Consider the following 26,719-nt stretch of genomic DNA (forward strand, 5'->3'; position numbering starts at 1 on the left):
CTGCACTGGCTCCCTATTAAACATCGTATACATTTTAAGATCTTGCTAATTACCTATAAAGCCCTGAATGGTTTGGCACCTCAGTATTTGAGTGAGCTCTTATCGCATTATAGTCCTTCAAGTCCGCTGCAATCTCAAAACTCTGGCCATATGATAATACCTAGAATATCAAAATCAACTGCGGGCGGGAGATCTTTTTCCTATTTAGCACCCAAACTCTGGAACAATCTACACTGTTCGGGAAGCAGACACACTCTGTCAGTTTAAATCTAGATTAAAGACCCATCTCTTTAACCTGGTTTACACATAATACACTATCACATTTCTATAATTCAAATCCGTTAAAGGATTGTTAAGCTGCATTAATTAGGTCAACCGGAACCGGGAACACTTCCCAAAACACCTGATGTACTTGTTACATTGTTAGAAGAATGGCATCTACGCTAATATTAGTCTGTTTCTTTATTATTCCGAGGTCACCGTAGCCACCCAGATCCAGACTGTATCCAGATCAGTTGGTGGATCAGCAGCTAGAGATCCTCTACAGCCAGGACACCTAGAGACTGAGCCCCAGAGACTGATCCCCAGTGAAGACCCTGTCTCCAAGACGGCCATCGGGACAAGACAACAGGAACCAGATGAGTCCTTTGCACAATCTGATTCTGCTGCAGCATGGAACAGCCTGCTGGTTTCGTCTGGCCAGAGGAGAACGACACAGTATCTCGACACAGTATTTCCCTGTTTAATTCTGTAAAGCTGCTTTGACACAATCTGCATTGTAAAAAGCGGTATATAAAATAATGGTGACTTGACTTGACTTTGATCTACTGTTTGATCTACAGGAATGCATTATAAGGAATGGATTATAAGTTTAATGATTTGTGATGGATTATCAACTAATTATGCACCTTCCTTGTAGGTGCGTTCAGAGAGTATATCGTATTTTTAATTAATCTCAAAGTGCATACAGCACAAATCTGGCAGTTAGGGCAAATTCTGTAAACACTTCTTTGATTTATTTATTTTTTTTTCTTGTGCTTGCAGGTTCATTCTGAGAATCAACCCTGGTGGCACCAAATGTAATTCAGAGTCACAGATCAGATGGATTACTGGAAAGAGTGCGCAAAGACAAAGCATCAGCTTGAATCCCCCTCGTGGTGTTTCTCATCAGAGAGCTTGTCAACTTTGCCAAAATACCAATAAAGGTACATTTTTCTTTCTTTTTCTGAAATCACTCACTGTTATACTGTACATTTGTTTATAATCTTTTAAAATATATTAACAAATATATTTAATCATCTTGTAAATGACACTCATAATTATCTACAGTATGTAAGTAATGGGTTTATCTTTTATGAAGCCTCTTTGTGAGTTGAAGCAGGGATGGGCAAACTGAGTACTGGAGGGCACTGTCCTGCAGTTTAGCTTGAACCCTAATCAAACACACCTCTACCAGTTATCTTAATTAGGACCAGTGTTGGGCTAGTTACTCAAAGAATGTAATATATTACTCATTACTAGTTACTCCTTTCAAAAGTAATATTGTTACTTTACTTGTTACTTTAGGGCAACAGTAATTAGTTACACTACTAGTTACATTACTGTTTCTTCAAGCCCCACATAAATTGTAACTGTGTATCTTCCACATAAAATTCTTCTAGAATGTTACTAATAACATATTTCTGCCTCATCATTTGACCAAAATCCAGACTGGATCGCAGTCAGAAGTGATTACAAACACTCAGTGGTGATTACTAGTGAAATTCAAGTAGAAGTCTTGTATTTATCTCAGTAACTGTCATGTGCAGCTTTAAGCTAATTGTAAGTTCTCCATTACATATACATTTCATTATGTATTTTATCAAATCACATAAGTTAGTAAGAAACTGTTTGATTTTTCAAAAAGATGTTTAATTATAGTAATATTATGTAACACATGCTGATCAGAGGGATGTGGGTGGGATTTAATGCCAGAGTAAAGTACAGCCATAACTTAAACAACAGTGTTCAGATCATCTTTTTTCCTGACAAAATCAATATAATGCAATATTTCCATCTGCTGAATATAAGCGTTTCCATATTCCAAGCTTGCCTGCTGTACAGGGGACATCACATGCATGTGCGAGTCATGAACATTATGAAAATAAATCTAGAAATTATTTGATTGTTAGATTTTAAATCAGCGGGGTTGAGGCATCAAAAGTAACTAAGCTGCTTTATGGATAGTAACTGTAATATTATCACTGAAATCTTATTAGTAATTAGTTGCACTACTAGTTACTGCAAAAACTAATATTATTACAGTAACTAAGTTACTAGTATCTAGTTCCCAACACTGAGTAGCACTACTAGAAGGCTACAGGTAGGTGAGTTTTATCAGGGTTGGAGCTAAACTCATTTAATATTTAAACTATAAACAAATATACTGTACAGTATAACTGTGAGTGATTTCAGAAAAAGAAAAAAAACTTTATTTTTTGCCGCTGTCCACTCCAGACGTTTTTATATCCTCCCTGCTGATAGGCGCCCGAACTAGCTCTTCTGATTGGCTGAAATCCTCTGATCTCTGAAGAGTGCCTCTACAGATGCACAAATCACTTTTGCTCCATTTATCACACAGATATGTGGTACAAAAGGGAGAGAGCGCGAAACTAGTCATTTGCAGGTGAAAAACAGCGTTAAGACTCGTAGCAGCAGATTCAAGCCGTTGTCGTTGTGTACTTGTGTTTGTGCTCGAAAAAGCATCTGAGGAAAAAAATATATATATGTACAACTACAAATTCTGCTGTCACGGATGCTCAGCTGTTTTGCACCAAATTTACCTTCATACATAACCCCCTCACACATGCGCTTGTCAATGCGGGTGTCTGTTGTTGTTGCTCTCTCAGGGATTTTGTTGTTGTTGTTGTCATCTATTTAGTTTTGTTTTCAGCCCAGGTCAGTGTTGCCACCTAGTGGAACAACTGATTAGTGCAAAACAAATTCAATGCGTATGTGCGGCATTGAATGATGTGCGACGTTCTAGTAACAGAATTTGCGTCACTTGTACTTTATGCAAACTCGTATATGCATAAAAACCAAAGTATACTTTGGCCTTAAATCACCTCATTGCAGTGATCTTGCATAAAAGTTACTCAAATGTTCTGATAGACATAACATCCACCTTTCAAACATTCACTCCGTACACATATATCCTGGCAGGTGGTGCATCTGAGTTTATATAATTGTGATAGCAACCGTACAGTATCGGTAAGACCGTTGACCTGTAACTAACATCTCTGCTTTCAGTTAGAGGACCAAACAAAGATGAGTGTGCTTCCCTTCCCTTGCTCCAAGCAGCCTAATGCTCGTTTAGCAGAAAAGGTCAACGCTGAGCCAAATAAGAATAGCAATCCTGCTGCAAGAGGACAAAGAGCAAAGCCAACGAGGGAAAGGAAGCTAGCGAGCAGCATCTACATGTTAGAATCACTCCTGGCAGCAATTGAGCTCGTGATGACGCTAGTATTTGTTTGCTCAAATAAATCAAAATTGACTATTTACTTCCCTAATAAATGTTCCAGTTATCCTTGCGAATGATTCATCAGCCCACATTATTCCCAAGAATGTTTTCATAATGTTTCATCAAAATGTAATAACTTTGCCTGGCTCCTAAATAACTTTTCTGCTGAAAATAATATTAAACATGAATATCATAGCCCACTATTCTCAATCCAATAAAATGAAGTCCTGCCCTACATTATTTCCCAATGAACGTTCTGTTCATTTTAGAAAACAAGTAACATTTCATAATATTTATACATTCTTTATCTCTGAAAATTTTGTGTCTCATATTAAGTTTTGGTGGCTCAATACGAGGAATATTCCACATCTGTGTCTCAACATTGACTCCTAACTAACACGTCAATGGCAATTTGTACTCACATTTGGCACATACAGAGTATTAATTTTGGGGAGCAGATAATTCTAATCAGCTGGATTAAGATCCTTTCTAACTTGACAAACATATACGTGATGAAGGTGAACTTGCAGTTTTCAACAGACCTTAGAGAGCCAGACAGCATCAGGCTTTCCAGCTTTAGCAGGCATGTAAAAAATTAAAAGCCTCTGAAAGCTGACTATCCCATTGTTCAATGCTTCTGACATTCATTAATACTGACCTTTGAATGACAGCTGGGTATAACTGGCATAAAATCACTTCCTAAAATGTATAAAATTGAAAAAAGTGTGTGTGTATATAAAATCCCTCCACTAGTTTGTATTTGCAATTAACTCTTGCTCATTTTGAAAGTCTTTCTATGAATCTCTTACGACTTATAATATCTTTATATCAAACTCACAAGTATTTGCACACATTTGCACTTTCTCACAAAAGTACTGTGTTTTTCCGAGAAACTTTGCGTTCGCTTGCAAAAAAATTGCGTTACTCAGAGAAACATTGTATTCTCTCACAAAGGTAATGCATTTCTCCAAGAAACTTTGCCTGCAAAACAAAAAATTTGGACTCTCTCGCAAAGTTATTACGTTTCTCTGAGAAACTTTCCATTCGCCTACAAAACATTTGCACTCTCTCGCAAAAGTATCACGTTTTTCAGAGAAACCTTGCATTCATTTGCAAAATTATTTAATTTCTCAAAGAAACTCTGCGTTCGCTTACCAAGGTAATGCAGTTCCCTGAGAAACTTTGCATTTCCTCGCAAAACACTTGCACTTTCTCCAAAAAAATATTGTGTTTGTCTGAGAATATTTGCATTTGCTTACAACAGTATTGCCTTTCTCCAAGAAACTTGGCATTCACATAAGAAAAATTCAAAAGTTTTGCGAGTGAAAGTTTTGCAGTCCCACAAGCAATTTTGCATTCACTTAAACATTTGCGTTCTCTCACAAAAGTACTGCATTTTCTCACAAAATGATTGTGTTTTCTTACAACCGTCTCAGGTTACGAACTGAATACGATAGCCTTTCTCTACAGTACGCAGGACCCACTGAGATACATCTGGCAGTAGTTTCCACGCTGCCAGGTGGTCTACTAAGGGAACCAGTCTCTCGAGACTGGCCTCTGATGTATTTAAAGCTGCTGGCACCAGGAGCTCTAGAGACCCCCACAGGGGTGGCGAGCTTCTCAGCTCCACTACACTTCGGGGCGGAAGAGACTGAGAAAATTGCTCGCTGGAGCCAGCTGCGCCCTGGAACTCTGGCAGGGTTGGCAGACTGGTCTCCCGAGGGCACTGGGGGGGAACGGACACCCGCTCCACCCCAGAGGGGCCTGCCCTCGTAAGCCCGGAGCCATGCTCGTCAGGGCTTCTTGGCCGAGGACCTCTTCGACTTAAGTACGGTCCGCAGATCCGGCTTAGCCTTAGCCCCGACCCAGAATGTTTGCCGCCCCGATCCCACCTCGGTGGGGCGCGGGTAGCAACGCTCTGTTTCTGTGCCTCCATGTACGAGGAGCTGGCACGCGACGAGGACTGCTCCCGCCCAGCAGTCCTTCGAGCTAGAGAACGGCGAGGGAGGAACCGCTGAAACGCCGCCGCTTGTCTACGGGCCTCCTGGTACCTGTCGACGACAGAATTGACGGTGTCGCCGAACAGGCCAGAAGGCGCAAGCGGGGCGTCCATGAGGAGGACCCTGTCCTTATCTTGTAGGTCGGACAGGGTCAACCATAAATGTCTCTCCACAGCCACCAGTGCTGCCATAGACCTGCCGATGGCACGGGCGGTCTCTTTGGTGGCGCGGAGAGACAGATCAGCGGTTCTACGGAGCTCAGTAATATCTTCAGGTCCGAGCCCCTCTCCCTCATCTAGCTCTTTAAGCAGATCAGCCTGGTACGCCTGCAGCACCGCCATAGTGTGCAGACACGCACCAGCCTGACCCGCAGCCGCGTACCCCTTGCCCACCAGCGCTGAAGTTGTACGCAGCGGCTTAGTAGGCAAGGTCGGAGCCTTTAGAGACGACGCCGCGCGAGGGGACAGATAGCTCGTGAGCGTCTGTTCCACTCGGGGCATCGCTCTATAGCCGCTCTCACTCATCCCCGCCACATTACCATAATTACCAGAGGCGGGGATGAAGAGACGTGCCGAGAAAGGATGATCCCACGATCTCGACACCTCGGTGTGGAGATCGGGAAAAAACGGCAGGCTCCGAAGTGGAGGTGACGGCCTGACACGCAGAAATCTGTCATCTAATTTACTTCTCTGCGGTTCGGCTGAAATCTCGGCGGACCAACAGATATTCAATTTGGCTGCCGCGCGAGTTATCACCTCCACTAACTCCTCATACTGGGGCGACTGAGGGTGCGAAACCTCATCGATGCTCTCCATCTCAACCTCCTCGGAGGAAGCGAGGAGAAGCGTCGAGCCGCGCCCCGGGGGGGGGAAGAAACCGCGGTGCGGGCTTCCGACGCCGGGGAGCGGCCGCTGGGTCTGATAGGCGGAGAAGGAGATAGGGCATGGCCCGTCTCGCTTGCCACTAGCAGATCCATCTGCGAACCCCACGAGTGCAGCCGCTGCTCCGCCTCGGCGGAAGCGGGACCAGCACCGCGGGGAATGCTGGCGAAGGCTCCCTCGCGAAAGAGGCCTCCCTCGAGAGCCGACTCAGCGTAACTTGCTCCCAAGCAGACCACACACAGATCGTGAGTATCCCCTGCAGTGATATAACGTCTGCAAGGGGGAACACACGGTCTGAAATGCAATCTGCTGTCGCCCAAGTGCTTTATTTTCTGAGCACTTTTTGCCATGATGAAATGGAGCTTATAATGTGATCTTTAGAGACAGACAACACTAAATAAGACTCACAACAGGCAAGGACAATACACACAGACAGAGAGGCGATTGCTGAATGACAAAAAGCAAACGCCGGCTCCGCCTCACGTGCTTTTATGCTTTCCGGTCGGTGACGTCACCCGCCTATGACGTCTCGCCCTTTCATTGGACAGATTACACTCTAGTTCAGAGCGCGGTCACGCTGTAGGCGTTCCCGTAGCGTCGATCGAAGGGAACTAATATTATTTCCATCACAAAATCATTAAAATGTAATTTCACCACTATGTCCCTTTAGGGGGTCTGTAGGTAAGAGGCTTCTAAAAATCTTACCAATCCAAACTTTTGAACGATATTGTACATTCAAAACATTTGAAATATCAATTAAACAATTTATATATTTTCATAGCTATTCATGCCTGAACTACTGACCTGATTTTGTAAAGACTTAAGTAAAGTTATTGTGTTACCAAAATATATAAAAATTGAAGGAACCAAAAAAAAAGCTACAGGAATTCTGTCATCTGACCTCTAGAGATGATTTTAGAAAGACGGTGACAAGGCAGAGACACCAATATGTCAGGTTTAAATTTGTCTGGGTAGCAAAGCTATCTTTCCCTGCCCTCATTCATCTTGATAAAAAGGCAGGTTTTGTGTGAAGGGATGTCAAACAGACTCTCTCCCCTCCGTCAACCCTCTTGACCTCTCTCCCTGTGCGGTGCAGGTTGCGTTTCCCTCTGCCATAAGGAGTAATGATCTGCTCTAATCGGCAGGAATTTCTCTCCGGAGACACAGCCCACTGTGGCCTGGATTCTGGAATAGAAACTCTCGCTCTGTGGAAAAGAGCGTCCCAGATTACAGCATGGAAATTTTAAAAACCTGCCTTGTCAGTGGTGTAGTGGCGTAGTTTTTCTTCTATAAACAGTTCTAAATTATGAATCAACAACATTATAAAGTTTCGTTCAAAGTAAAGTATTTGAAAATGAGAGAAATATGGTGTACGACTGTGTACTTAAATTAGAGAAAATTATCCACTTGTGCCATATATCATCAGAAATTATGCATTTGAATCAATAACAATAGTATAATATAAACTAGTGCTGCCAAATGCTTAATCGTGATTAATCACATCCAAAATAAACGTTTTTATTTACTTAGTATATGTATATATAAATGAACACACATTCAGTATATATTTTGAAAATATTTATAATGTATATACATTTATATATTTATTATTATATATTTTATCTTCTATATAAATATATTTAATATATAAACACAATTTGTTTTTGTTAAATATATACATGCATGTGTTTGTATTTATATATACATAATAAATATACACAGTACACACTCATATATTATGTAAACACAATATTTTATTTTGGATGCGATTAATCGTGATGAATCGTTTGACAGAACTAATATAAACTAAAAGCATGAGTATAAAAATGATACAGTATATAATTTTATAGCTAAATATTATCCAATACTACCATTTAAAAGTTTTGGATTAGTAGGATTATTATTATTTATTTTATTTATTAATTTTGAAATAAATTATTGCGTTTATTGAGCAAGTACGCATCAAAAATTTTTGAGAGGCAAATCAGCATATTAGAATAATTTCTGAAGGATCATGTGACACTGAAGACTTGAGTAATGATGCTGAAAATTCAACTTTGCATCTCAGGAATAAATTACATTTTAAAATATATTAAAATAAAAACCAGTTCTTTAAAATAGTGATACTATTTTGCTATATTTTTCATGAAATAAATGCAGCTTTGTTGATCATGAGACCTTTCTTCAAATCTTTTGAACAGTAGAATATAAACAAATATAGGAGATGTTTGTAGGCATATATGGCTTGCCTTCAATTCCATTTGGACTGACATTATTTCTCCTGAGTTCATACTCAATTTTAAACTGTTTCCAAGTAATTAAATCACTCCAAAAGTGTATAAATAAACTCTTCCCGCACTCCATTAGAGTTTACACAATAGAGAAAATCTGACATAATTGCAGCATGTGAAAGAAAACTGTAATTTTGCAAAATAAAAAAAAAAAGATTATCTCTTGGACAAAATGCTCTGGAAAAGCTGTCATTATATCGCAAGTGTGTTTGGTCTATTTGTCAGTACTTTTAGTCAAGAACCAACTACACAGGCATTCAGAAATCTTCATCCACGTCAATCAAAGGCACCCATATTGTTTGGCTCTTTGTGTGTTGTCTGTGCTAATCTTGCAGGCTGTTTGTTTTCTTGTCTTTAAGACAGTTAAATAGGTCTTCTTTTTTTCACCATATGATGTGCGGTCAGGCAGCATTCAAACTGAATTAACGTTAGATGCCATGACAATTAGATAGCAACACCAAGGTCATGGGTTCAACTCCCAGGAAATGCATGAACTGATCAAATGTATACCTTGAGCACTTTGCATAAAACTGGCTTGCAAAAATTATGAAATGTTATGAGGGCTTTAAATATAATTTTTTCTCTTTTTTTGACATTTTCTAAAAACACAATAACACAAAATACACAAATAAAACAAAAAATAAATGAGCAAAAAATATCATTCTCATTTTTGTAAGGCCAATTTTATGTATATATTTTTCTATCAGTTTCAGTTTATTACAATTATGGTAAGGAAGCATAAGCCTTATAAATGAAACAGTCGATTCAATCTGACTTCTGGATTATCTAGTATTTACTTTTTATTTCTCTCTGATGAACAAACCCATAAATAATGGCAAACAAATCTGCCTGTGATTAAATGATTTGACCTCTTCTCGAGTTAAATTCTCACTCTCTTTCTCTCTACTCTCGTTTCCATCAGCAGAAAGCGGTTCGAGACACATTCCTGATGTTGAGGGTGTCAGTGTGTAGGCAGACCAGAGTGGGTGGACAATTTCTGATGAAAATATTTGATCGAGGGAGAGAGGGAAAGAGATTTAAAATAATGAGGGCAGAGCAAAGCCAAACAAACAATCACTCACCACGTAAACACTCACAGGACAGTAGCAGAGCTCAAATACCTCTGTAAAAACTGTGTATAGCATGCAACTATAATGAGATTACAAAGTATAATGAACACATTTATAATGGACTTAATAGGAATATGCTGGGTTAAATGCAACTTAAGTTTACTTGACAGCATCTGCGATATGCTGTTTATCATCACAGACCATTATTTTGACCCATCCTTGGGTTTGCATTAAAGTTTTACAAAAGAAATAGAAATAAAACCAGTTTTACAAGCTTTACAATTTACACCTAAATTTGTTTTGTAAAAAATGTTTAACACTGCATGATGCAATAATTTACGTATGAATGGTTTTATGAAAAATGTAAACCAAATGTATATTTGCGCTAGACAACGAGACCGTTTACCTAAGAATATTTTACCAAACTGTAAAATTTACACTAAAATTTGCTCGGTAACAATTAAAACAGAAATTTGTTCTGTAAACTAATGGTGTAAAACAGTTGATGGTTTTACGATTGATGGTAAACAGATGGCCCCTTACTTTTCATGCTTTACATGTTACCCTTGGGAGATATCATTAGGAAACATGATGTTAGCTTTCACTGTTATGCTGATGATACCCAGCTCTATATTGCTTCGAGACCTGATGAAACTTACCAATTTGCAAAATTAACGGAATGTATAGTTGATATCAAAAACTGGATGACTAGCAATTTCTTACTGCTAAATTCTGAAAAAACAGAGGTGTTAATTATTGGACCAAAAACATGCGTGTAATATTTGTATGTAATAACCTAGATCACTGTCTAATACTTGATGGCTGCTCTGTAAATTCTTCATCATCAGTTAGGAACCTAGGCGTACTTTTTGATAGCAATCTTTCCTTCGAAAAACACATTTCTAGCATTTGTAAAACTGCATTTTTCCATCTTAAAAATATATCTAAATTACGACCTGTGCTCTCTATGTCAAATGCAGAAATATTAATTAATGCGTTCATGACCTGGAGGCTAGATTATTGTAATGCTTTATTGGGTGGTAGCTCTGCACATTTAATAAACAAACTCCAGCTGGTTCAAAATGCAGCAGCTAGAGTTCTTACTAGAACCAGGAAGTATGACCACATTAGCCCGGTTCTGTCAACACTGCACTGGCTCCCTATTACACATCGTATACATTTTAAGATCTTGCTAATTACCTATAAGGCCCTGAATGGTTTGGCACCTCAGTATTTGAGTGAGCTCTTATCGCATTATAGTCCTTCACATCCGCTGCGATCTCAAAACTCTGGCCATTTGATGATACCTAGAATATCAAAATCAACTGCAGGTGGGAGATCCTTTTCCTATTTAGCACCCAAACTCTGGAACAATCTACCTAACACTGTTCTGGAAGCAGACACACTCTGTCAGTTTAAATCTAGATTAAAGACACATCTCTTTAACCTGGCTTACAGCCCCAGAGACTGATCCCCAGTGAAGACCCTGTCTCCAAGACGGCCATCGGGACAAGACAACAGGAACCAGATGAGTCCTTTGCACAATCTGACTCTGCTGCAGCCTAGATTTAAACTGCTGATTTTGTCTGGCCAGAGGAGAATGACACTATTTCAACAAACTATGTCCTCGTCTAAATACTGTAACGCTGATATAAAGCCACCCAGCTTTATATCAAGCTGATGTAAAGCTGCTTTGACGCAATTTGCATTGTTAAAAACGCTATACAAATAATATTGACTTGACTTGACTTTTTACGAACAATTTATACAGAAACTCATTCTACTTTGTGTTTCCAATGAGTCCCATCATGGGGAATTTGAGTTTGACGCTTCATGCGACTGTAAAAATATATATTTTTTTAAAAGGGGAAAAACTGTGAACAGGAATTTTTGGTGTTTTTTTTTAACGCCAAACTGTGAACAGGAAAGTTTGCCGTTTGGCGAGCTTTCCTCGCAGCTCCAGGTAATGGCACGAGTTTCCTACCTCATTCACACTGTGAGTACAACCCTGTGGTTCTCACAGCGCAGGCTTGGCACATGAATTTAGGAACAGGTGCCAGCCCAGTGTCACCTCTACAGACGATTAGCAAGGATTGGCTGTGGAGCACATTGCTTAGGACTCTGCATACAGTGGGCATTACGGGCACCTCCGGCAGGCACTTTGAGGTTTTGCCACATGGCATGCACACATACAGTGAACACAAAGTAGCCCTATGGATTCTCACCTCAAATAAAGTGTCAACTGGCATGTGGCGTGGCACACCTGCGCCTAATGGATGGCCAAAATCAGTTATATTCAACAATGTCTGCATTTAAAAGTTCATAGTGAGTTCAGCATATTTATATAATTCAGTAACATACATGATATGCGTAGGACTGCAAACTGAAAATTTAAATTGTAAAAAAAAAAAAAAAAAAATTACTAAATTACAAAAAACTCATATTGTATGTATATATATATATATATATATATATATATATATATATATATATATATTATCTGCCAGGTGACTGTTATATTGAAAACACAAATTCAGAGCGTTCACGGTGCTCCTGTTCATTCATACATATAATTTCTACAACATTTTGCCCAAACCTCTTTATCTTTGATGGTTTGGATGGGCCAAACCATAGTAGTTTAGCCAAAAGTTCTGTAAACGTCACCGTATGCATAAACCTTTTCAGCTGTCCTTTGTAAGGTGAACTTTACTCACATAAAAGAAAATTGTTGGGAAATGTCAGCTACTGGATATGGATCTGTCAACGTATGACTGAATGTGACATATATTTGAATAGCGCGATCCAATAATAAAACTTGAAACTGATACTCACTTTACACTGTAAACAAATGTATTACAACAACTGAACCTTTTCTCAATACAGTTCTAATGTCTTATGTGGTGATTCCCAGTACATTCTAGTGAAGTGTAAGAAATTCTGCCGCAGTATAGACCATTTTCAGCACTGAATAAGCTCAACATGGTGCCGGCAGTAATACCTGCTTGTGTGTTTGTGCCCCTGAAGAAAACAGCTGCGGCTGACAAGATCTAAGTCTCTTTAAAGCTCCATTCTCCTCCTCTCATCCTGAGAAAATCTGTCTTTTGGGAGGAATATTTGCGGCACGCCCTGTCCTTGCCTCAACCTGGCTTGTGAGGTCAGGAAAAGCTGAATAACAAACACAATTGTGTCTATGATGTGGATATTAGCTACTCACTGCCAGTTTTAAATCGACATCACTGTTAAGTGAAGTGTCTAAGTATATTTCAAAACATGTCCTCAGATAACACTAAAACCAGCACAGTGGAGCCAAGAGCACACTGAATAAAAATGATTCTGCTGTAGAACTTTCGTATTCATGGAATGAATAAGATTCACATCTACAGGCAAAATTATTTTACATTTATTGTCAGATAAAGTAAAAAAGTAATTGTGTGTTCTGTGAACATTTGACAAATGTATCAGTGATGCTAAAATGTGTGCAAAAATGGTTTCATGAAAAATCACTCAATGAAATTAGTTTTATAAACAAATACGTTTGCGCCACGTATCAATTTACATAAGAAAAGGTTTTGTGAAAAATTTGCACAGAAATTTGTTCTGTAGAAGACTTTGTCAGCACTGCATGATGTGTAAATTTATGCAAGAATGATTTTTTACATCCAATTTTTATACTATGTTTCACGAATAATTTACACAGCAATTTAAAAAATGAATTACTCTGCGCTCCATGATGCATCAATTTTACACAACTGATTTTATGGAAGATTTGCACAGAAATGTTTTCTATAAACAAATGTGTCATAAGCCGGGTTTCCATCAAAAGTTGTGAATTTAACTTATGCGTAAAATTGGAACATCGCATAAAACATTTGCAAACAAGCACCGTTTCCATCCAATGAGTCAAAGAGAACAAAATCGTCACTGCCTGGTAAACTGGCACTAAATAGCCTATAGAAAACTAGGCTAAGCTACTGAATATAATAATTTTTATCTATGAAAAATGACTTGCGCCTCAGAGCGAGCAGTCGAAACACAATAAATGCTGTCATTGCTTTCAGAGGTGAATGTTGCTATTTGGGAACGCAGTCGTTTAAGACAATTATACAGAAATACTTTGATGACAGACTTTGCTCAGGCATTTCAGAATGACCATAACAACATTTCAGATGCTGTGAACGAGATCAGTCCGCTGCTAGTCAAGTTATCCCATCTCATAGTGCAAAGTCACATGACTTTTTTGATGTGCTTGGAGGAATTTATTCGCAAAATGCGTTTCCATCTCCCATTATTCACATTAACCCTTTTTGCACGAGTCAAAAACCACCTCAAGCAAGCGTAAAAACGTTTTTGCGAATTAAGGGATTTTTATTCAAAATTTGGCGTTTCCATCACTCGTTTCTCATGCGATACTTCAAAATGTGCATTAAAACAGGGTGATGGAAACCCAGCTATACTAATAATTTACACAGATGTTTGGTCTGTAAACAAATGTTTTATCGATTTACTTATCATTTTTTAATGAAAAATTTGCATGTTTCTGAATTATGCTACAATTTAAGCAACAATGATTTTATGGAAAAATACGCATGTTGCTGAATGACAATTAGTTTTGTAAAAAAATAAATAAATTTTGTGCAGTGATTAACGCAAGAAAGCTTTTGCGAACAATTTGCACAGAAATTTACAAAGGTAAATTTGGCACTGTGTGGTGCATCAATTTAAGCAAGAGTGATTTTACAGACAATTTGTTTCTTGAATGATGCAATAATTTGTGTACTATGGATTTTACGAACAATTTACACAGACATTCAACTGGTTTAATGAATATTTTACAGAAAATAAACTTGAACTTTTTTCTATAAACAAATAGTCTCACTACTAACAAATTACACAGAAGTTTGTTCTGAAAAGAACATTGTTGGTGCTGTATAATGTGAGAATTTACATGAGAATGGCTTTATGAACTTTTTAAGCAAAAATTAAACATTCGAGTTGACAAAATCTTCCTATTCATCCATATCGAATTATATATTAGAGATAACATTAAGTGATATTCGGTTCAAATCAAAATCTGGCAACTGGAATTAGACAATATTAGAATAAAACCTTATTCAAAGATAAAGGTTTGTATCCTTTGTTGTCATTAAGATGCTTTATTGTCTATTCGTTCTGCTATTTTTTCATGAAATGGTATTCACAACCAATTTTACATTAGGCGTATTTTGGAGTATTTTAGAAAGGCAGCATTACCTAACAACAGTAGAAACAATAGCCCACGCGGCCTTTGAGTGAGCACTGTAGAGAGAGTCCCTAGCTGCTATAATTTAGAAAGATCACTGCTACATATTTCCAACAAGTCAAAGGCCAGTTATTGTAAAATTTGTGTATTGATTTCATTTTGTAGCACAGAAAAAAAACAAAACAAAAAAAAAGCACTTTCTGTAAACAAGAGAACTATTGCAAGGTAAGGGTTTCAATTTTTGTCTAGCAGTCAATGTGCCTCATTCCGTGAAATTATATAGAGATGTCAATTTATTACAAAGTAATAATTTTTTTTTATTATATATATTTTTTTTTGTCAAAGACACAGCTGCAGAAAATACATGGTTGCATTTTATCATTTGCATTTAGCACTATTTTTCCCTGCTTCCCATGGCTGAATCAAAACCGGCACGGGTCACGACCTACCAGTGGAAAACCACAGTTCAACAGTAGATCTTTGTTGTAGATCAACAGGGAAACAAACTGCACACCAGATGGATCGTAAAACCCATACTATTGAGCATGAAAAATTCATCATTTTACCTTGATTGTGGGTTTCTTGGTGGAAAATCCTCGGTACCATCCTATAACAGACAAAATACAAATGTTAATTGAGAAACATTGAAAATCTAATAATAATAAAAATAAATGAAACACCCACAAATCAGACTGACATTAAAAAAAATTAAAAAACGTGATGTAACGTAACAAGTATGCACTATATGGAAGCCCATTTGCATCACTGAATAAAGAAATTATAAAGCTAATTGCGACTTTTTATTTCACAATTCTGACTTTTTTTTCGCAATTGCGAGTTTACATCTGGCAATTCTGTCTTTTTTCTCAGAATTGCATGATATAAACTCGCAAGTGCGAATCATTGAGTTCGACTTGTGAGATATAAACTCGTAATTTAATAACAATAAATTTTTTGCCCATCAGAAGTGGACTTTATAACTTGCAATTTCGAGTTTATATCTTGCAATTCTGACTTTATTCCTCGCAATTGCGAGTTTACTGTATATCTCAGAATTCCGAGAAAAAAGTCAGAATTGCCAGTTTATATCTCGCAATTCTGAATTCATTTCTCAGAATTATGAGATTGTATCTCACAATTCTGACTTTATTACGCGCCGTTTATATCTCAAAATATTGAGAAAAAAAGCCAGAATTGGTAGATGTAAACTCGCAACTGCAAGAAAAGAAAAAAAACACGTAAGAATTATACAAAGGTAAAAAGTTGCAATAACCTTTTATTTGTTTATTTTTTATTTTTTTATCTAGTGGCAGAAATTGGCTTCCATAGCACCAGTATGCAATGACCAAAAATAAACAAACAATCTCAGACAAAAAATAACTGTTCAGATGAAACATGACAGGCACTCAATAAATTTGTTGAGATGTAGTACTCCCTATGATCAAAAAGTAAATTTAAAATGTATTTGGGGGGCATCTTACTCAAGTGGGTGTCCTGGCCCATGTAGCTTTATACATTTGTAATATTCACCCATGAAATATATATCCAAATGTTAGTTCTTTTTGTCAACATGAACTGTATGCTGCATGCACATATACACTTGGCATTTTGACACTGACAAAGCACTTCATTGCATCCCTAATGCACTGAATCACATTTTCACAGCAACTATGCCACGCAGAAGGCCATATCTTTTAGATGAGGTGGAACATAAAGACTGGAACTTATACTACACTAAGGTCTGGGCTATCAATTTCACTGGCTCATGTCCAGAACATCTCAGAAATATTCTGCCTCCCAGCAGATTCACCACACTGCTGCAGAACCCACCAATATCATAATAAGCCTTCAGTCCATAATATACGAGCTCAAAACATTCAAATCTCAAGTCTCTGCACAGTATGTCACCTTATTATTACAGTACAAAAGCCAGCTGTTAGCAACGCTAGCCGCATAAAGGGCTACATAATGACACATTAAATCACAACTAAATAGTCGCCTGGAGTAAAAACACTTCTTTTTTTCTACACTGCTTGCTCAGCAAGGCTTTTTATAAACTTTTCAAACGAACTTTTTAATGATAAAGATGAAGAGCAAGCATTTTTGATGTGGTAAAAATATTTGCATCCATTGGTTGATTTCCCAGAACAGTATAAACACTGGGGCGAATTCAAAACATTGCTCTGTGTGTTTAATCAACATAGCAACAAGAGATCAACCAATGGCATGAATTTAGGGTGGGACTATCTGACCAATAACAAATGAGGGCTGTCTTCAGGAAACCTGTTTGAAAACATTTCATTTTTGCACTTCTTCACTGTGTAAATCATCTTATAGCAAAAAGTAGTAAAATCATGATGTCTGAAGATTTGATATCAACATAAAAGTAAATTATTCAGTTAATCAATTAAAACAACATGGAAACAAAACCATTTTTATACAATCGCTGCTGATGAAGGCTGGGGTTAAAACATTAAAAATGCTGAAGGTGATACAATAAATACCGCAGAAATAAACTGTGATATAACATTATGTGATAAAATATGAATAAAGTGTATACCAAATAATTTACATGAAAAAGACTTATAGTTTCACCAAATACTGAAAATACATCTATATATGTACTTCTCCAATGTATTTATCTGGAAAAAAAAATTAGCCTTGGCCACATCATCTACCAAATTATTTCTTGGCTTTTCTCTGCTTAAGTATTTCTCACTTAATTAGAGCGTAAATAACTGGAGCCTCCCCTAAAGCTAAATCATTAGCTATTAGCAAAGAAAATAAACAATAAAAATCAGCAGCAGCCCAATCCCTTTCTGAAGAAAAATGCCACAAAAAAACGATACCACAAAGCTGCAGCTCTTTCCCAAAAGCAACTATAGTCGCAAGTTATGTCGGTACCAATAGAGTTCAATGGGACTTACCACCATAGTTAGCTAACGATGCTTTTGGGAAACGCATCCCTGGATGGTCGCCAGGGTGTTGCTATGAAGTTGCTAAGGTGTCTTGAGTGATATCAGCATGTTGCTATGCCAATAGGTGTTCTGGGTAGTTGCCAGGGTGTTGCTATGCAGTTGCTAAGGTGTCTTGAGTGTTGCTATGTTTATAGGTATAGGTATACTTTATTGTCTGCACAGAGAAATTTGTCTTGGGCTCCAATAACAACCACTGCATCAACACCTTCAAACAATACATAACACACAAAAATAAACCATCTCAATAAAAAACACACCCCCCAAAAAAAAAAAAAAATTTCAATATCAGCATGTTGCTATGCCAATAGGTGTTCTGGGGTGCGTTTCCCAAAAGCATCGTTAGCCAACTATGGTCGCAAGTTCCGTCATTACCAGCATAGTTCAATGATTCGGTGTTTCCTGAAACCATAGTTCAAACAAACGCTCGCAATCAGCGTCACAAACTTACGTGGTTTGAACTGCAACTCTCGACCTGTGGTTAGAAGCATAGTTTCTTGTTAGTAAGATATATTGGCTTAAATAAATATGCTCTTAGGCACAACAAGGAAGTTAACATGCAGCACTATCTGTATCTTCCATTCTATCTAAATATAAAATGCATTTCAATTATGTATTTTTGCGCGTCCATTGTAAGCGCTGTTTTTGAAGAGTGCGCATGTGCATAAATGCCAAAGGGAACCCTGGAGTATGACGTAAGAGGGAACCCGCGATGAATCAAACAAAACACAATGACAGGGAACAAAAATAGTAAATTAGTCAGTAGATGCCATGTTCAATACAGTAGCATTTTAGAGACCTCTAATCAGTTAAATAGAATAATTTATTCCTCCACAACACGCGTGTGACGTCATTAACAATGGCCCTATGTTGTTGAACTAACGTGGTTCAAACGACGGAGATGCGACTGTGTTCGGGAAACAGTCGTGACTAGCTAGTTTGTTTCCAAAACGATGCAGCGTACTATGGTGGTTAATCAGCGAGTTACGTCGTTGTTCGGGAAATGCACCCCTGGGTAGTTGCCAGTGTGTTGCTATGCAGTTGCTAAGGTATCTTGTGTGATGTTAGCATGTTGCTATGCAGACACCCTGCAAACATGCTCCTGCGGGGCCCATGTTGGGTTTTTGCGGGCACATTAAACCTAAACAGGCCCAGTGCAGGCTTGCCCAGGTGAGGCCCACAGCTTTGGGCCCACCGCGGGCTCTCTGTGAGTAGCCCACACTATGGGACTTGCCCACATTAATCCAATGATGACCCAGTGTGGGCCAGCCCATTCGGGCCCAGAACAACTTTTGTACCTTTGGGCCAATGCAGGTTTTGTGTAGGCAGCCCTGTAATGCAACTAGGATAATCCTAACAATGACTGGCCATTAATTTCCTTTCAGCCAAGTCCTCCTGATTCTGAAGTTGAGAGTGAGATAAAGGTGTGGTTGCGGATTCAAGAGACAGAGCGGGTGGACGAAAGGAGCTTTGCTAATGAATATTTTAGCTTAAGCACAGGGATAGGCAACGTCAGTCCTGGAGTATCGCTGTCCTGCAGAGTTTAGCTCCAACCTTAATCAAACACACCTAATTAAGGTCTGCAGAATCACTAGGGCTACAGGCAGGTGAGGGGTTTTTCAAGGTTGGAGCTAAAGTCTGCAGGACATCGGTACAGTGGCCGAGACAGCTCAACGCGCTGCAAATAGATAAAACACCTGCAAATAATGAAAACAACTTCCTCAATTTTACAACACACATGCTGCAAATGCTCACAACACAACCAAACAAAGAAACGTGCTGCAAATAGAAAAAAAAAACGCCTGCAAATTAAGAAAACAGCTTTCTTCAATTTGACAACACACATGCTGCAAATGCTCACAACACAACCAAACAAACAAATAAATAAAATTAAATGTATTTGGTTGTGTTGTGAGCATTTGCAGTGTGTTTCTTTATTTGTTTGTGTTGTGAGCATTTGCACCACCAGGGGCCCGTTTCAGAAAGGAGGTTAAGTGAAAACTCTGAGTATGTTAACCCTGAAATGAGGGAAACGACCTAGGTTACGTATGTAACCCAGGTTCCCTGAAGGGAACGAGAGCTGCGTCCGAAGACGCTATGGGAACGCTCTCAGCGTCATTCCGCTCTGAATATCGTATGTAATCAGTCCAAATAGAAGGGCGAAGCGTCACGGGCGGGGTGACGTCACGACCAGGAAGTATATAAGCACGTGAGGCGGCGCCCGCGTCAGCTCCATGTCATGAAGCAAGCGCTGGCAGGGATGCCGGAAGTATGGCTGCGAGACGCAGCTCTCGTTCCCTTCAGGGAACCTGGGTTACATACGTAACCTAGGTCGTTCCCTTCCAGGAACGTCGAGCTGCGTCCGAAGACGCTATGGGAACGCTATACCAACGCCTCCATACTGACAAGTCCCTGTCTGTGTCAGGACAAAAGGACAGAGGAGCCTGGAGTGGCTCGGACATCAAGGTTGTAAAACCTCGCAAAGGTCAGGGGCGTGGACCATCCAGCAGCGTCGCAGATGTCCCGTATTGGGACACCTGCCCAAAGGGCCTTAGAGGCCGCCATACCTCTAGTTGAGTGCGCTCTGACTCCCAACGGATGGGCAAGCCCAGAGGCCTCGTAAGCGAGATTAACAGCATCCACGATCCACCTACTAAGAGTGGGCTTCGTAGCAGGAAGACCCCTCTTAGGCGGACCATAGCACACTAGCAACTGGTCCGACTTTCTCCACAGGGCAGCTCTGTGGATGTATGCGCCCAGTGCTCGCACTGGGCACACACAGTGGTGCTTCTCCTGGTCAGGCTCCCTGAATGGAGGAGGACAGAAGGCCTGCAGTACGACCGGCTGTGGTACGACTGTCGGGACTTTAGGAAGATACCCCGGACGGGGGTAGAGAAATGCCTTCGCCATGCCGGGTGCAAAGTCAATATGAGAAGGGGCCGAAGAGAGGGCCTGAAGGTCACCCACCCTCCTCAGAGAGGTGATGGCCAACAGGAAGACAGTCTTAATAGTGAGGAGTCTATCAGTTATCTCCTCAAGAGGCTCGAACGGCGCCCTACTCAGAGCCTCTAATACCACAGCCAAGTCCCACGTAGGGACTCGTGATCGCACCGGAGGCCTCAGCCTCAGCGCACCGCGGAGGAAACGTATAACCAGGGGTTGTCTGCCCACTGACTGGCCATCGATAAGGGCGTGGTATGACGAAATAGCAGCCACGTAGACCTTAACCGTGGAGTGGGTTAACCCTGCGGAGAAACGAGCCTGCAGGAACTCCAGGTTTCCACTTCAGGGCATACAGTTTCCTCGTAGAGGGAGCTCTGGATTGAAGGAGGGTCTCAACAACCTCAGTTGACAGACCGGAAGCTACGAGTTGCGCCCCCTCAGAGGCCATACCCACAGCTTCCATAGCTCCGGGCGGGGGTGCACAATGGTGCCCCCTGCCTGTGAGAGGAGATCTCTTCTGACAGGCACCGGCCACGGGGTGCCGTCGAGAAGAGCAATCAGGTCCGAGAACCATACTCGGCCCGGCCAGAACGGCGCTACTAGCAGTAGACTGACCGCGTCCCGGCGCACTCTCTCCAGAACTCCCGGGAGCAGAGCGATCGGGGGGAAGGCGTACAGACGCAGCCTCGGCCACGTCTGCACCATAGCATCCAGACCCAGCGGGGCTGGCGGAGCTAGAGAGAACCAGAGGGGACATTGCGCTGACTCTCGAGTGGCGAAGAGGTCCACCTGTGCCTGGCCAAAGACCTTCCAGATCTGCTTCACCACCTCTGGGTGAAGCATCCATTCCCCGGGCCTCAGCCCCTGCCTCGACAGAACGTCTGCTCCCACATTGAGACGCCCAGGGACGTGAATAGCTCTCAAGGATAGGAGCTTGCCCTGGGCCCACACCAGGATCTGGCGCGCCAGCTTGTACAAGGGGCGCGACCTCAGACCTCCTTGGTGATTGATATAAGAGACTACTGCCGTGCTGTCGGTGCGCATCAGCACATGGCGGTCTCTCAGGTCCGAGAGGAAGTGCTTGAGTGCACAGAATACAGCTAGGATCTCTAGCAGGTTGATATGCCACGATTGGTGGCGTCGACTCCACAGACCACGGGCAGGGTGGCCACTCATGACCGCACCCCAACCGGTGAGGGATGTGTCCGTCGCTAGCGAGACACAGCGACACGGAGCTCCCAGCACCGGGCCCTGAACCAAGAACTGAGGATCCCTCCACATGTCTAAGGCACGGAACCCACGGCGTGACACTTTGACAGCGCGGAGCGAGTCTCCCCTCAAGGAGACCCCTCTGTTCTTGAGCCACCACTGTAGGGGCCTCATGTACAGCAGGCCAGAAGGAATCACGCTGGACGCTGCTGCCATAAGCCCTAGCAACCTCTGAAACTGCTTGACAGTGAATGGCTGGCCTTGACGCACACTCTTGACTGCCGTGAGAATCGACTCGATCCGAGCAGGGGTCAAACACGCCTGCATCGTGGTCGAATCCCACACCACGCCTAGATAAGTGGTTCTCTGAACTGGAGAAAGCACACTTTTCTTGGCGTTGAGTCTCAACCCCAACTCTCTCATGTGGGCGAGAACGACATCTTGATGCCGAACCGCCAACTGCTCTGTCTGAGCTAGAATCAACCAATCGTCGATGTAATTGAGTATGCGGATGCCCTGCAGTCGCAACGGGACCAGTGCCGCATCCACACACTTGGTGAAAGTGCGGGGTGAGAGTGCTAGGCCGAAAGGAAGAACCCGATACTGATACGCTTTGCCCCCGAAAGCGAACCTCAGGAACTTCCTGTGAGAGGGAAGGATGGATATATGGAAATAGGCATCTTTGAGATCTATCGAGACAAACCAGTCCTCGGACCTGATCTGAGATACAATCTGCCTGACTGTAAGCATCTTGAACTTCAGCTTTCTGACTGAGCGGTTCAGAGCTCGCAGATCCAATATGGGCCTCAGCCCCCCATCCTTCTTTGGAACAATGAAGTATCAGCTGTAGAAGCCGGCGCGAGTCTCGTGAGGAGGAACCAACTCGATGGCTTCCTTCCGTACTAAATTCTCGACTTCTTGTTCCAGAACCAGAGCCTGCTCGGGGCGGACCATAGTCACGCAAACCCCGTTGAACGGCGGAGGTGGCCCATCGAACTGGATGGAATAACCATACTCTACCGTCCGCAGGACCCAAAGAGACACATCTGGCAGCCGCTGCCAAGCCGCTAGATGATCTACTAAGGGAATCAGTCTCTCGAGACTGACCTCTGGTGTTAGAGATATGGCCAGACCACTGTCTTGCTGCGGCTCTCGAGAGGAAGACGCGGTCTCTGGCACTTGAGGCAAGTTTCTCAGACCCGCAGTCACAACCGGCGGGGGACTCTGAGAACAGCACTCGCTGGGACCTACTGTGCCCTGGAACTGCAGGGTTGACAGACAGATCCCCGGAGGGCACCGAGGGGAGACGGTCACCGGGTACCGCGGTGTAAGCCGCTCCACCCCAGTAGGGGCCGCCCTCCGAAGTCCTGGAGCATGCCCATCAGGACTTGTGTGCCGAGGACCTCCTAGCCGTAAGGGTATCCCGAAGGTCGGCCTTCGGCTTAGAGGTACTCGGCGCAGAACGCCGCCGTACTCGGCTCCGCCGCGGGGGAGCACGAGTGGCCACGCTCTGCTTCTGCGCAGCCCGGTATGAGGAGCTGGTATGTGGAGGGGACTGCTCCCGCCCAGCAGTCCCCCGAGTTAGAGATCGGCGAGGGAGGAACCGCTGAAACGCCTCCGCCTGCTTGCGAGCCTCCTGAAATCTGTCGACGACCAAGCTGACTGCGTCGCCGAACAGACCAGAAGGCTGAAGCGGGGCGTCCATGAGGCAGAACCTGTCTTTCACCTGAATTTCCGACAGGTTCAGCCACAGGTGCCTCTCCGTTGCCACCATAGCTGCCATGGAGCGGCCGATGGCACGGGCCGACTCCTTGGTGGCGCGGAGGGCAAGATCAGCAGTCTTCCTCAGCTCAGAAATATCTTCTGGCCTAACCTCACCGCCCTCATCTAACTCTCTCAGCAGTTCGGCCGGGTACGCCTGTAACACCGTCATGGTGTGCAGACACGCACCGGCCTGGCCTGCTGCCGCATACCCCCTGCCCACTAAGGATGAAGTCGTGCGTAGAGGCTTAGTAGGCAGGGTAGGAGCCTTCAAGGACGACGCCGTGAGCGGGGACAGATAGCTCGCAAGCGTCCGTTCAACCCGTGGCATCGTCCTGTACCCGCACGCGTCCAGGTCCCGCACATTGCCATAATAGTGTGATGCGGGGACGAACGGGCGGGACGAGAACGGTCTCGACCACGATCTCGACACCTCAGCGTGGAGATCGGGGAAAAATGGAAGGCTCCTGCGGCGAGGTGGTTGCCGCGAGCGCAGAAAACGCTCATCTAATAGACTTGACTGCGGCTTTGTTGATTTTTCGGGGGGCCAACTGATGTCAAGCTTGGCCACTGCCCTAGTAACCACCTCTAAAAGCTCCTCGTACTGGGGTGTGGGCGGCGAACCCTCGTCGGCACTCGACGCCTCAGCCTCCTCAGAGGACGAGAGACGGAGCTCCGAGCCCTCGTCTCGAGAGAAAGGAACCGCTCCCTCAAGAGACGGGGCACCAGATCTGGCGGTTACGGGAGGAGATAGGGAAATTCCCATCTCACTCTCGTCCGCCAAATCAACCTGTGAGCCCCACGAGTGCAGCCGCCGCTCTGCCTCGGCAAAAGCGGGGCCAGCACCGCGCGGGGAACTCACAAAGGCTCCCTCACGGAAGAGAGCCCTCCGGGTGCGGAGTGTGCGCAGCGAGAGCCGCTCAAAGTGCGGGCAAACGGCTCCCTCGAGAGCCGCTGCCACATGCTCCGCACCCAGGCAGACCACGCACAGATCATGTGTGTCCTCACCCGTAATGTAGCGCAGGCAAGGACTAACACACAACCTATAACGTGATCTGAGATCACCCCATGTCTTAGTCTTAGACTTTGGCATGTCTACTTTCTTTCTTTCGGACAAACAACAGTAAATAAGACTCACAAGACAGATTGGACTGACACACACACAGAGTGCTTGCTGAATGACAGAAAGCTGACGCGGGCGCCGCCTCACGTGCTTATATACTTCCTGGTCGTGACGTCACCCCGCCCGTGACGCTTCACCTTTCTATTTGGACTGATTACATACGATATTCAGAGCGGAATGACGCTGAGAGCGTTTCCATAGCGTCTTTGGACGCAGCTCGACGTTCCTGGAAGGGAACTCTGGGTTTTCCATTTCAAAATGGAAGGTTTGTCAAACCCGAGAAAGCAGGGTAAGTCAAGCCCGTTTCTGAAAGAGAGGTAACTTATACTCCGAGTCAGTTACCGTAGTAACTTACTCTGTGAACCTAACTTGGTCGGGAGCAGGTTTTCTTCGGTAAACCCAGAGTTTCTTTCGGTCTCCTCCCCCTTTTTATAATTTTAGCGAAGTTTAAATACCTTATTCATTCATTCACGCTGCAAAACTGATTTTCTTACTGAGTATTTTTGTCTTATTTCAAGTACAAATATAAAAAAAAATCTTAATATGCATCTTATATATGAAAAATTGTCTATATTTAGTCTTTTTTTCTGGGGGATTTTCCTTTTAAGTGCCTTTTACATAAAACAAGTAAAATTGTCTGCCATAGGGTAAGAAAAATAATCTTAATGCAAACGGAAACAAGAATACTTTTAATTTCTTACCCTATTGGAAGATAATTAGCAAAAAAGAAAAATGCACTTTAAAACATCGGAGATGCAGAGCACATAAGTCCGCTGTATGCAGATTCTAAGGAAAGTGTGCATCCCTCTCACACCCATTTTGAGAATTTTTTCCTGGGCACAAATCCGTGAAAGAGGGGTTTCACAGGACTGTAAGTCAGTGGTATAAAAATTGGTTTAAATGAGGCTGATCTGATAAATGATGTTCACTTGATAACATCTTTCTGTGCCGTCTGGAAGTAACCCAATAATCCAAATTTCCACCATCGCCCCTTCTGAAAATTAAACTGATTACTTTATGGAATGGAAGGATGCCAGATGGAAGGGTAGTACAAGCCGTAACCACCACCACAGCTGTTAAATAAACAAATTCTTCAAATTTTTTTTGGTCATCTTTATTTCCTAATACAAAAGCAAAAATTATTCTTTTTACTTTAGGATTTTTAGAAATCTTCCAATACGTGACCATCTCCTCTTCATCTGTCAGTGGTGTAGGCGCAGGTTCTCCCCCCTTTTTGGGAGCCTCTGCCTTCTTGCTGTCGACAAGTCAGTAGTTAATTTTATTACTGTAATTAAGAAATGTAACTTGAATTAGAGAATATTTAATTATGTGAAAAGAGTGTTAGACTATGTGGAAAAAGCTGCAGCGCATTGAAATAGACATTGAATGATATTTAATGTCAAATGTTTGTAAAGTCATTCAGCCCACACCCATGAACCTTTCATGTTTAAAGCTTTACCTGGATTTAATTGTTTTTATACTTCATTTTTAGCTGCTGCCACGTTTTTGTTTCTTTTTTTGTCTTTTTCCGGGGGTTTTTTGTGGCCATGGGATACCATTAAAATGAATATTAGTTCAATAATTTAAAGTTTTCACCTGATATTATAAAAGTTAAGTTATCGGCAGTTATTAAGAATTAAAGATACGCATTGACGGAAGTACGCGCGCTGACATCTTTTTGGCGGGAGCTGTTGCCATGGTGAATCGTAATTTCGGCGCTCCGCTGAT

At 42.1% G+C, this 26,719-nt stretch overlaps 1 protein-coding gene across 1 annotated transcript in view; it reads right to left on the minus strand.

Annotated features, from left to right (window-relative positions):
- Window positions 1-26,719, minus strand: part of LOC306875218 (dedicator of cytokinesis protein 3-like) — a gene marked incomplete at its 3' end in the record, with an annotated part of 249,864 nt that overhangs the window by 162,124 nt on the left and 61,021 nt on the right. Inside the window, exon 3 of the mRNA XM_079425684.1 lies at window positions 15,547-15,587. Within this exon, the coding sequence (XP_079281810.1) occupies window positions 15,547-15,587 (41 nt within the window). The remainder of the gene's footprint in view (window positions 1-15,546; window positions 15,588-26,719) is intronic.

The sequence above is a fragment of the Barbus barbus genome (assembly GCF_936440315.1).
Source record: "Barbus barbus genome assembly, chromosome: 9".
NCBI classification, from domain to species: Eukaryota; Metazoa; Chordata; class Actinopteri; order Cypriniformes; family Cyprinidae; genus Barbus; species Barbus barbus.